This window comes from Vigna unguiculata, chromosome 6, assembly GCF_037176805.1.
Source record: "Vigna unguiculata cultivar grain cowpea cultivar isolate G323 ecotype 2 chromosome 6, ASM3717680v1, whole genome shotgun sequence".
Classification (NCBI taxonomy): domain Eukaryota; kingdom Viridiplantae; phylum Streptophyta; class Magnoliopsida; order Fabales; family Fabaceae; genus Vigna; species Vigna unguiculata.
Window position 1 is genome coordinate 38,595,127 of NC_140797.1, and position 12,048 is coordinate 38,607,174.

Genomic DNA, 12,048 nt, shown 5'->3' on the forward strand with positions numbered 1-12,048 from the left:
TATATACTGGATTTGTTTATGCCGTCCTCTACCTAAATTATATTATTACTTTAAAAATCTTTTTAATATATTTTAAAATTTTAAAATCAGTAATCAATAATATATGTCAAAAACATAGTCGAGGAATAATATAGAAAAATCCATTAGAAAATTTAAATTCTTTCTGAAATCATCTCAAAAAACCAGTGTGTTGGCTATGAAAGCTATGTTACAATTATCATTAGCTAATGATGGTTAACTCCTTATGTTTGTTCTGTCACTCCACCCATATTCACGAGCTCGATTTTCCCACAGTGTTGTGAGCCTTCGTTCTTCAACGAGCTCAGCCTCTGCCCTCTGCCTTGCTTCTTCACAAGTTTCCATTCCAATGTTGCACTTTTCTGCTTCCTTCTGGTACTGTGAAAAGCTATTCCTGGCATCCATTACTAACCTTTTCGTGTGTTCCAAGCTCTCGTTGGCCACCACTTTCTGCAAATTTAGCTCCTCAGATAGCATTGCCAGCAGATCCTTCTTCATTTCCTCATTCAAAACTGAATCATGTTTCCCACAATCTACACTTGCAATTTCATGGCATGCATGAGTCAAATTTGATATTAAAAATTAAAGCCTTGATGCATCAAAGTAAATAATAAAGCAAATTGTTTTTGAAACATTTCAACAAGTAGTAGAAATGCAAGAGATGAAGTTACCAGAAACCGAGCCATTGGCAAGTCCTGCAAAAGTGAAAAAAACATGGTTGAGAAATAAACCAATGTATTTAAAGAATGTCAACACCATATATATAAATACTAATTAGCACAAGGATAACTAAAACTGGAAACTAATACTTCCCACCATGTCTAACTAAATATGTGGCAACACAAACTACAGTTATGGCAGTAGGCTTAATATTAGGTAAACCTAATTCCCCAATTTTCTTTGGTTCTTCCCTTTTAAGACCAAAGGTAGATCCAAGCTTTCAAGATTACCCATTGATGTATGGATGAAATAGCAGAAATAACAAAAGTTTAGCTTTCTACATTATTAAAGATACACATTTTTCTGATGATTTTTTTCAAAAAAGGTTACAAAGTGCAGAAGCCAGTTCCTCTGCAAATTGTTGCAGATGTGGCAATTCCAGATTCAGAATAGCGCAGCACTGGAAACAATAAATGCTAACTAATTGCGATACCTATTCTCTATGCCCGCACCATTTTCCATTTTCCATTTTCCATTTTCAAACACACAAGGGTTACTTCTGTCTTTTTCTTGTCATTGCATCAAATCAAAGTTCTTTCTTTTTTGGACTTCAAAACCAAAACTGCTACATTACACAGTAACTAAAAATGGAAACTTCACTCACCCAGAGGATCGAGCAGAAATTCCGCTGAAGAGCAGTAACAATCACAACGAGGACAAGAAAGTTGAGGAGATGCACTCTTCTTCACCAGCGACCGAGACGGTGGACCAACCATGAACACAAACAAACACACACTCATCCAAACCAAAACCCACCTAAAAACACCATGAGGACAAAGCTTTTGCTCTGGTAGGTGAACCCTCCACACCCTCATTACAAAACCCAGAAAGTAACTTCAACAATTCTTTATATATGGCTCATGCAACAATGCGACGACACTCACACTGCCATTTCAAGATCTGGGTCAGTGAGAAATAGCAAGTAAGGAACAAACAACACTTTGTTGGATACTGCGATAAATAAAGAGTGTGACTTTGTGAAGTTGCGAGAGAAGAAGACCTTTAACAAGCGGAAAATTTTACAAAACGAGATCATAGACGCTGAATTTGACTGCAGAACGCAATGATTGACAGAGAAACACTTCAGTTTGATGAACTATCACACATCACATAGTCTCTCTCCTTTTTCAAAGTGAGTGGAAGACACCGTCACCGTCTACTTTGTCTTTCGGGAAAATTAAAGGAGACCCGACCCAGATCCCGGAAAAGTGTAAAGATGGTGTCTTTATAGGGTTTGCAAACGGGAATTTGGTGCTGAAGAGTGGGGAAGAAATTGCATAATAATGAGAAAGAAAAAGAGTGGTAGTGTTGTTGCGGCTTTAGGATAATCAAGAAGGTTGCTTTAATGATTGGGTTGGTTCGTTTGTTTAAATGAGAACGGTAACCTTGACATTTTGAAACATTGCGTTAACACCAATAAGGAAGAGTTTAGTAGTTGGTAGGTTATGTTTTGTTATGCCCCGTTTGGTTACTCTCAACAACACTCGTATATGACTTTAAACCGAAGTGATTAAACAACCGTATGTGCCCTGTAATTTTGGAACGGTTCAACTGAAAGATTCTTTGTTGCTACTCAGATAGATACCTTCCACTTGGTCTGTGTTGCACGTGCAGGGCTGCAAAATTTTTTCGGGGTGTTACGATAAAGACAAAGGCAAATCGAACGTTGTAGGTTTTCTTCACAGTACCATGTTTGTTTAAGGATTGGTTAGTTAAAAGATTAACATCTTAAATCGGAGGGAAAACAAACTATAAATAAATATTATAGTTAAAAATTATAATTCAAATTATATTATATTTTTTTATGAATGTAAATATATTGTGGTCATATTATAAATCCATATTTATGAACATGTTTATTAGTAGTTAATTAATTTTAAATATACAATGTTTATATTTAAATACAATAAATTGTTTGGTTTGACTCTTTAATTTTGATTTAAAAAAATCCAATGAAAACTCGGTATGTTTTATTTTTTGATCTGTTTTTAATTTTAATCCATCTAACAAATATCCTTTACTATTGTTGGAGTATCAAATAATCTATTAAATACTCTTTATTATTGTAGGAGTATCAAATAATGGACACCGATGCCAACACTGGAGCAACTAATTAATGTGTGAACAACGAACTTAAATGTAATACAAAGTTGATGGAAGAATCTAATTTGATGGTGAGATCGGAACAAGCAAGTATTGAAAAGCATTTATTGAACACCGCCACCTAATCACTTTTTTCTACCCCTAAAACCTAAGCAGAAACCACGTATCAGAAGAACATCCTATTCAATTCATTTTTACTTTATCTATTTGGAATCTTCATTAAGTCCACCGGCCAACTTTTCTGCCTTTGTTATCAATACTTTTTAAAAGTAAATTCTATTTTCAAGGGTTTCTGTATAAAAACCTAAAAAGAAAGATAAAAATCAATGAAATGAGCTATTTTAATATGGTTTATATTCATTAACTGTCAAATACTTTACATACTTATTATGAATTAAACAAATTTTACGAAGTCATACATATATTTAATAAATACAAATACTAAGTATATGCTTCCATCTGTACATTATTATCATTCTACATACATAAAAGGAAAACAGAAAAGTAATAAATGTCGTGTTCAAATGATGCCTGGTAGTAGTTCGTTCTACTTGTATAGAAGAAAATAAAACCGGCCCCAGTGAGACTCAGCAATTAAATGGATAGAAGAATTACAATTCCATGTCAATATTAAAATCATAATTAGTTATCATTAATATACCATTAAATTTTAAATAATTTTAGTATTTTATTCACATACATTTTTAAACTGCAAGATATACTTAAAAAAATGGCAAGTGTTTATGTTGTGCAAATATCATAGGACTGGCTCATTTGCAATTCTTTCTTTTTCTGTCAAATTGATTCTTAGTGTCCAATTTTTATTTTTCACACAACCCTGTTCTACATGATTTATAGGTATATTCAACATAAAAATGTATAAACCAGTACAAATCCAGAAGAATTTTTCACATCATGAAAATCCAGAATGATATCCAATATTCACAAACAGCAAGAATCAAAAAGTGAGTACAAAGTCGAGAAACAATGTATATTAGGCTCTCCTAAATTCTGTCGTGATGCATTCATATTATGCATGCGTTATGCATTCACTATGCATTCTCAAAGCAACCATTCATTATGCATTCACGAAACAACCATTCATATTATGCATGCATTGTGCATTCATTATGCATTCACAAAGCAACCATTCATTATGCATTCACAAAACCACCATTCCTTACAATCGAATGCCAAGCTTATGATGATGAATGAATGATTAGAGCAGCTAACTAAGAAGGAACACCCATTAATCACCTTGTCCTTTCCCTTCTTAACTTCCCTCTGTATTGGAAATGAAATTTTCATTCTTCAAACAAATAATGACCTACTGTCCAATGAATGCTAACTACGAAACCCAAACCAAGAAGCTAGCTAGGCACACTATGAATGCACAGTTAAAGAATTTGTCTCGTCAAGTTTATCCACATTGTCATCATCAGAGTCAGGAAGAGGATCGAAAAAAGAATCAAGGTACCAGGAACATCGATCGTTCCCCTCACCCTTGTTGGCACAGGCTCGCCATTTCTGATCAGCTATCATATCAGGAGAGAGACCCCACTCAAGCAGTTCTTCGTCTGCGTGATGAACTGCCAAACTGTACTCTCCACCACTCCCCAACTGTAGCACGCGGAACTCACCGTTTTCAAGATTTCTCAGAAGCTCAAACTGTTCAACTGTCCACTTGAACCACTTCATCATGAAAACACGAGATGCCACTCCATGTGACACAATTATTAAATTCAGATCATCAGAAGGATTGTGATTAAGTCTGTTCATGTCAACATCCCTCCACAGAGATTCTAGGAAACCTACAAAACAACACAATATGTCTGAAATCATAATGTCTCCTTAGCATCTTTCAACCAAAAAAGCAATCACAATTTGAACGTTTAAAATTTAACTATAATCAATCTAGTTTATTCAAACATGCATCTTACAATTAAAATAAAATTTCCATTTCCAGTGTGCACACAAGTACAAACCAACTATTCTTTAGATTTAAAATCAAGAATCACACTAAGTAATAATGAAACATCTTCACATTTCATGTACCGACACCACCATCCAATAAATAAATATACACGTAATTCTATCACAACCTACTACTAATTGATTTCGAATCAATTGACAGTGAAACCTGTATTTCATTCCAATCCATTTCATCCGAACTCATTTAATCTCTTTTGCTCAATCCAAACAAATAACCTCCGAAATGCTTAGCCTATTTACCAAATTATTGTCTTCGAACATTTAATCAATAATTCCTATTCTATCTATACATTCAGCCCTAACTATTGCGAAAAATGTAGTTAATCCCAGGAAACGACGAGAAACATTCAATTTTGATTTGCGACAGAAGAGAGAAAGAGCAAGAGAGAGAGAGAGCGTACTGGAAACGCGATCGAAGACGTCGGCGGCGGATTCTCCTTCTGGAAACCGATAGAAGAATCTGCCGAAGCGTTGTCGAGTCTCCTTGATGACGTTCATGTGTTCCTGCACCTGGAAGTTGCCGAAGTCCTGTTCGCGTATGCGGCACTCTTCCCTGACTCCGATGACGCGCTTCTTGGAGAAGGAGCGACCAATCTCCCGGAGCGTGGATCGGGTGCGAGCGTAGGGAGAGACGTAGAAGTAGACGCGCCAATTGGTGGAGTCTCCGCCAGCGATAAGGTGGCGCATGCGCGCCCCGGCGAGTCGCGCCTGTGCAATGCCTTGCGTTGTCAACTGGATCTTAGGGTCCGGCGTTGTGTCGTATGCTGCGGGGTCGTTGTTCCCCTGCGATTCCCCGTGACGCACCAGAATTATTCTCTTCGGTAACACTGCTCTGTGACCATCCCTCTCCCTCATTTCCCCACACTGCTTTTGTTTTATTACTCTTCCCTAACTTTCACTGCCTAATCCCCAAATTATGTTTCATTTTCTTCTTACCATTCAATTCTCCTCAACCACTTTTGTTCTTCTATTCTTTTGCAACCAAGATACTCACCACTTCTTTCACTGGGCTCTCTTTCACATCGAATCATTTACTCTTGCTTTATTTTATTTTCTATAATTAAATATTCATTTTAAGTTGTTGTAATTATAACAAAATTAAATGTTAAATATTGTAAAATTATAAATTAAGTTTTTTTTGTGATCTTATTGTTCTTCAATGCTCTCGCCATGTTACAATTTAATAGTTATTTTCTCACTCGATGTCTAGAATGTTCATATCTTAACATGATTTTTTTAAGAGTCAAAGTCCTGTGTAAGATTCGAATCTTAATTTTAAGATCTTTAACATGTTCATATAGGAGTTTCTTATGAAATGCTCGTTTCATTAGCAAAGGCTTTTGAAATATGTCAAAATATATGTACTTTATTTATCAAAACTAACAAATAAGATGAATTTTCAAATCTCAATTTATATGCATGTATATATAGATTAATAGTTTATTATCATTAATGAGTTTATACTTCTTTAATTTATAGAATCAATTGTACATGTTTTATATCACTTGTTTGGGAAGGTTGAAATATTATGTTGAAATGTTTAAATAGTATTTTCGTTAATAAAAGAAAGTATATTTATTGATTAATAAGGAGATTTATAATAGAATGATGTTATACAATTAATTATTCAATCGCTTAAAATTCAAAATTCAAATAAGATTCAAGTACGACTTATTTAAAACTAATAATGAAGAGTTTGGTGTATTTAGGTTCACTTTATGGAGTTTACTATTGGCAAGAAAGTGAAAGCGAGTGACATAGTTGTTTGTTTCGGTTGATTTGGACATGTTTGAGGGAGAAGATTTGAAGATGGAAGAGAGAGAAGATCTTTGCATAGGTGAGGATATACGAGGGTGAATGTGATTTTACTTAAATGTTGGCTTTTTTTTTTTTTTTACCTAAATGGTGTAAAAGAATTTAAAGAAGAAAATTATACTATTATTATACTTCGTGATTTAGTACGAGTTATTATTATTTTTTTTTAGAAATATATTAATACATTAATCAATAATTTATATTAAACTGTGTTAGAAAATAAAAAATGAAAGTAAAAATATTAAAATTATAATATAATTATTCTTTTAAAAAATTATACAGTTTGGGGTAATTCGTGTCCAATTAATATGATTTTTACATTTATTTTGAAGAAGTTGTGGGTTACAAAGATGAGTTCGAATTTCAATTCTCAAAATAAAAAGTCATGTAAAGAGCATGTCCTTGGATACTAAAGTCTGAAGCAATGAAAACAACTTCTAATTTATTTATTTTTTAATTAGAAGTCGTGTTATGTTACACGAACACACAACTTTATCAACCTAATTTCGTTAGGAAAGCACACGACTTCACCAAACTCATTTTGTTAGAAAACCTCACTTATGTTAGCATGCAGTGCAGTAGGCAGTTTTACAATATTAAATTCAACTTTATACACTTAAAAAGAGTAGCTTTGTAGTGTCATGATCCAAATACAGGTGCTACGATTAGACTTAGCATGAAAAGAAAGTTTCAGTTCCAATAAATGAAAAACGAAAAAAGAAAAAACTTATTTTAAGTCCGGTCACATTTTTATTATAGTGAACCATTCACCTTATACACACTTCTAGCGAGTACAAAACATAACCAATCGTGCTTAGAACGTGCATAGCATTTTTTTAATAACAGAAATAGATTTATGGTGGGCAATTCTAAAGTCGGTGATTTTATGTTAATTTGTTGGTAAAAAAAAGAAATCCAATACAAAAGTCGATAATCAAAGGAGTGACTTCAGTTAAAAAAATTAAGCAGAAGTCGTCCACTTTTAATTAAAAAAAACATTAGTAACTAAAGGCATGCTTATGTACACGAATTTGGACTGAAAAAAAAAATTGAAGTCATCTTTGTAGTTCACATATTATATGTATAATGAATGTTAAAGTAAATAAGCACAATTTATCCTAAATTTCTGTATATTTTTTTAACCTGCCAATTCTTAAAGTGCGTAGTTAAGCACGTCTAACTCTAAACTTCGGTATATATTTTTTTTAATCTGTTATTGTAAATTGTGTACAGCAGTATACCGTTTGGAAACCTAAAAGATATATTATGAGTATAAAAGATGGATAATAATATTTTGATCTGTTTTTAATTTATCATTTCAATTATTTTTTATTATTATATTATATTATTAGAAAAATTAAAATAAATAATTATAAAAATGATTGAAGTGATAAATTAAAAGTGAGTTAAAATATTATTATTAAAAAAAATATTGAGAAGTAAGAAGAGTTAATTTATACATACATTATTCAAAATAAAATCTATAACCATAAATCATAAACCCGACATAATTATATACATTAGATCCATTTCACCATATTTAATATTCTACCAAAAAAGTTGTAGTATTTTTGAAGAATGTTGATTGTGACTAACAACATTAAAACATGTACAATAAGTGCACAGAATTAGTATGGTGAAAAATATTCTATTGATGAGTTAGAGATACATTCAGTTGTTCATGGAATTTTTTTACTGAACAACCATTAAATTTAATACCATTTACTATACCAATTACAAATATTAATGATCGACTTTCCGTTTATTAGAAAAATAAACAGTGTTTGTAACTTTGCCATTAAAAAACATAACTTTATATTTTAATTAACTTGTACACTTTTATAAGATGTAATATTTAAAATACACTTAAACTCCACCAAAAACTAATTTACGCATAAAAATGTATAAAATATTTTTTTGTATAACTTGTATTTATCTTATTTTCTTAGAAAGCTTTATTGAAAAGATAGTCAAAAAGAGATCCTTCAAATTAAAAAAAATGTTACTTTATTTAATTTTTAAAAAACTTGGAAACGCGGGGAATCGAACCCCGTACCTCCTGTATGCGAAACAAGCGCTCTACCATATGAGCTACGTCCCCTTGATGAAATTTAGCTGATTATTCTAAACATGTTATGTATTACGAACATTAAAATGGAGAACAATTTTTAATTCGGAAATTTTGATTGAAATCAATATGTTATGTATAATATTTATTTCATTTTAAATGTTTATAAGTAAGGTAAGTAAGTCATAAAAAATCCTCAGCACATAAGATAATAAATAAAGCCTGCTTAGATCACACTTAGCTTGCACATTTTTCTACGTTTACAATTGTTTCATAAACAAATGTTTTTTTTTTATAAATATCTTTTAACAAATGTAATGTACTTCAAATTTATTATATATATATATATATATATATTTCTTGTGACAATTTGATATCATGTTCACTATTTTGATGGGTAGAGATAATAGACATATTTCCCTAGACATTCTATCATAGGCTTGATTATTATTCATAGCAAAAATCTTCTTCCGAATATTAATGTAGCTCTAGACTTAAAAAAAAACAATATTTCTTATTAAATTTAAATAACCTTTTGATAATTAGTTAATATATTCATTACCATAGGAATCATTTGATAAATTGTTGATTATTGTATAATTATAATTCAGTGTTAATGTATAATTGATTACATATGCTATTCCTAATCTATGGGCAAATTTAAAATAATGGTAATCAATTTATCATGCAACACAATCAATTATTTTTATATAAAAAAAATGTTTGCTATGTTGAAAGTTTGGTTCAGCATATAATCTATGGACATTCTATCATAGTCTTGACAATTTTTTTTTTCGATATATAAAAATAAATTAATTTATTGAAATATAAGAAATTAGACAAAATGAGTCGAAAATATAAAATTGATAATATAACCATTTAAACCTCTAATAATTATTTATCCTTCTCTTTTGTTTCGATATATAAAGTTTTTTTGTTTCCGGCAGCTGGTTTGTTAAAAATACCACTCTTAAATCATAACATAACTATAACGAATTAGAGTAGTGAGTTAACTTTAAAAATATTATAAATATTTGTTAACTATACACGTGATATTCTTTATAATAGCCTAAATAAGTTTCATTTATATGATCTATTATTGGTAATTTTTCTTGCAAATTAAGTACATAATAAATTAACCAGTTTATTTTTATGTTAATCCCCTGGGTTCTACTTCCCAGGAGGAGTAATTTAGATTCTCTTGTCGTAAGATTATGTGTATTCAATAGTAATTAATATCATATCTTTTCCATATTACTATTGCATGTCATACAAAAGATAATAATTGTTGCGGTAAAAAGTGTTGATCACCAGAAAAAAATTAAAAGACTTTAAAAGACTTTAACTAAAATAAGTAAGAATAGTAACTTCATTTAAAAATTTAAACTATATAGTTGATTTAGTAAATATTAAATTTAAAGTAAAAGTTAATTAGTATTTAAAGTAAAAATAATTCATATATAAAATATATCGATAGTGTTTGGATTGGAGAGAGGATTTGAGAAAAAGTGAATAGATAGATTCATGGAAACATAGAATTGATCGTAGAGTTGTTTAGATTAGAAGATTTGAAGGAATAAATGATGAGGTTTGAATAAATTCGTAAAAATTTATGAATGATTTGATGAATGTGATATATTATAAAAATATATTTGAATTGATAAAAATATGTTATCAATTTATCCTTATAATAAAATGTGATATAAATTGTAGTATATATATTAAAATGAAACTAAATTTGTTATTTGTAATAAAAAAATAAAAAAGTAAAATAATTTATGAATAGAAGGAATTTGTATGAGTAATTATGATGTTGACAGTTTATAAAATGATATTAAATCGTAATAACATTGCATATGGTAGAAAACTAAGTTCATAGAATGTGAGACATAGTAAATTGTTAATTAAGTTTAACACATAAGAAAAAAAATTGTCCTGGTAAATAGAAATAAGTTTTGAAAAAACAGTTAATTACATTTATAGATACCCAATAAATAAAACTGAACAGTTATGAAAAGTTATTTAACACAAAGTTCATCGATTCGATCTTTAAAATTTTGCACAACTACGACATTGTCTATAAAATCTTCATCTTCATTATTAACATATGAAAACTCTTCTTCTCGTTCCATGTCTCCCACCTTTTATATATATATATATATATATATATATATATATATATATATATATATATATATATATATATATATATATATATATATATATATATATATATATTAAAGGTAAGATAAATCTAAACATAATCATGATTAACATAACATTTTACACCGATATAAACTCAAAATAAAATAATGAATAAGGTAATTCAAATTATTTATATTCAAATAATTAAGATGTAAATATAATAAACTATATTAATTAAATTTACTTTATCTAAATTATAATTTAATATATATTCTTAAACCTAAATGAAATTAAATAAAATTCTATTAGTGTTCATTTTCCTTGGTACCACACAGATCGCATAATCAATTAAAAGGCCCAAAGATATCGATTTTAACATCTCATAAACAACTTTTAACGCCTCAAAAATCGACTGTGTGAAACCCATAATCAATTCCAACACCAATGGAATCAATTCCACAACTCCCATAATCGATTCTCCCGCCTTTTTAACACTTCAAAAATTGGTTCCAGCCTCTACTTTACACATCCATAATCAATTCCAGGCTTACACCATTACACACAAAATTCATTCCATGTCCCTTTTACATAGTGAGGAATCAATTCCCTCCTCCTATAATCGATTCCAACTCCCCATGCATTCACTCCCAAATGCAAAACTCAACATTCCTAGCAGACCATGCGTTCCCTCCATGGTTAAGCAGTAGGAGCTTCAACACTGAGACAACACATTCAACATTGAAACAACACATTGACACCAATTTTGGGTATAGTTTTTGTTGAGAAATTACACACTAAAAATAATAATTTCTTCAAGCGGAAGCACATCCACAAATAAAAGCAGAAAAATAAATAAAAGCAGAAAAATAAATAAAAGCACACAGGAAATTTAACGTTCGACACCACCACTCAACAAGAAGTATATTATCACCCAAGTGCAATTTTTCTGGCAAAAACTGCAAACCTTCATACAATTTTTTATGGACCAAAACTGCAAACTCTTCATAGTACAATTTTTGTGGACCAAAATTGCAAACCCTTCATAGTGCAATTTTTCTGACAAAAATTACAAACCTTCCAATCACACACAACTACCCAAGCCCCTCATACACCCAAGAGACCTATTGAGTTGTGGTTACAACTCTAAAACCAACTCTTTACTTTTATAGTATTTTTCTACTGCTCTC

The 12,048-nt window shown here is 30.5% G+C and overlaps 2 protein-coding genes and 1 non-coding gene across 5 annotated transcripts; all 3 read right to left on the reverse strand.

Annotated features, from left to right (window-relative positions):
* Positions 1-118: 118 nt before the first annotated feature.
* Positions 119-2,176, reverse strand: LOC114187403 (uncharacterized). Of its 3 annotated transcripts, none has more exons than XM_028075655.2 (4): positions 1,739-2,176; positions 1,343-1,623; positions 690-713; positions 119-551 (listed from the first exon to the last, which is right to left on the reverse strand). In XM_028075655.2, the coding sequence occupies exons 2-4, from the start codon at positions 1,551-1,553 to the stop codon at positions 235-237; spliced, it is 552 nt and encodes a 183-aa protein (XP_027931456.2). In that variant the 5' UTR covers positions 1,554-1,623; positions 1,739-2,176; the 3' UTR covers positions 119-234. The 3 variants fall into 3 exon arrangements, with proteins under 3 accessions (XP_027931456.2, XP_027931455.2, XP_085530836.1); XM_028075654.2 differs by having other exon boundaries at positions 1,343-1,638; positions 1,739-2,175; XM_085674710.1 differs by having other exon boundaries at positions 1,343-2,176.
* Positions 2,177-3,900: 1,724 nt separating this feature from the next.
* LOC114187326 (phosphoglycerate mutase-like protein AT74) lies at positions 3,901-5,824 on the reverse strand. The gene is made up of 2 exons (XM_028075545.2): positions 5,235-5,824; positions 3,901-4,652 (listed from the first exon to the last, which is right to left on the reverse strand). The coding sequence occupies exons 1-2, from the start codon at positions 5,686-5,688 to the stop codon at positions 4,225-4,227; spliced, it is 882 nt and encodes a 293-aa protein (XP_027931346.1). The 5' UTR covers positions 5,689-5,824; the 3' UTR covers positions 3,901-4,224.
* Positions 5,825-8,676: 2,852 nt separating this feature from the next.
* Positions 8,677-8,749, reverse strand: TRNAA-CGC (transfer RNA alanine (anticodon CGC)). Its single transcript has one exon. It is a non-coding gene; the product is annotated as a tRNA-Ala (tRNA).
* Between the last annotated feature and the right edge of the window lie 3,299 nt (positions 8,750-12,048).

Coding starts and splice junctions, on each gene's coding strand:
- LOC114187403 (XM_028075655.2), bottom strand. CDS start 1,553: ATGAGGGTGTGGAGGGTTCACCTACCAGAGCAAAAGCTTTGTCCTCAT. Junction 714..1,342: donor ATTTCTGCTCGATCCTCTGG/GTGAGTGAAGTT, acceptor TCACTTTTGCAG/GACTTGCCAATGGCTCGGTT. Junction 552..689: donor TGCCAATGGCTCGGTTTCTG/GTAACTTCATCT, acceptor TTGCAAGTGTAG/ATTGTGGGAAACATGATTCA.
- LOC114187326 (XM_028075545.2), bottom strand. CDS start 5,688: ATGAGGGAGAGGGATGGTCACAGAGCAGTGTTACCGAAGAGAATAATT. Junction 4,653..5,234: donor CGTCTTCGATCGCGTTTCCA/GTACGCTCTCTC, acceptor GTTGTTTTGTAG/GTTTCCTAGAATCTCTGTGG.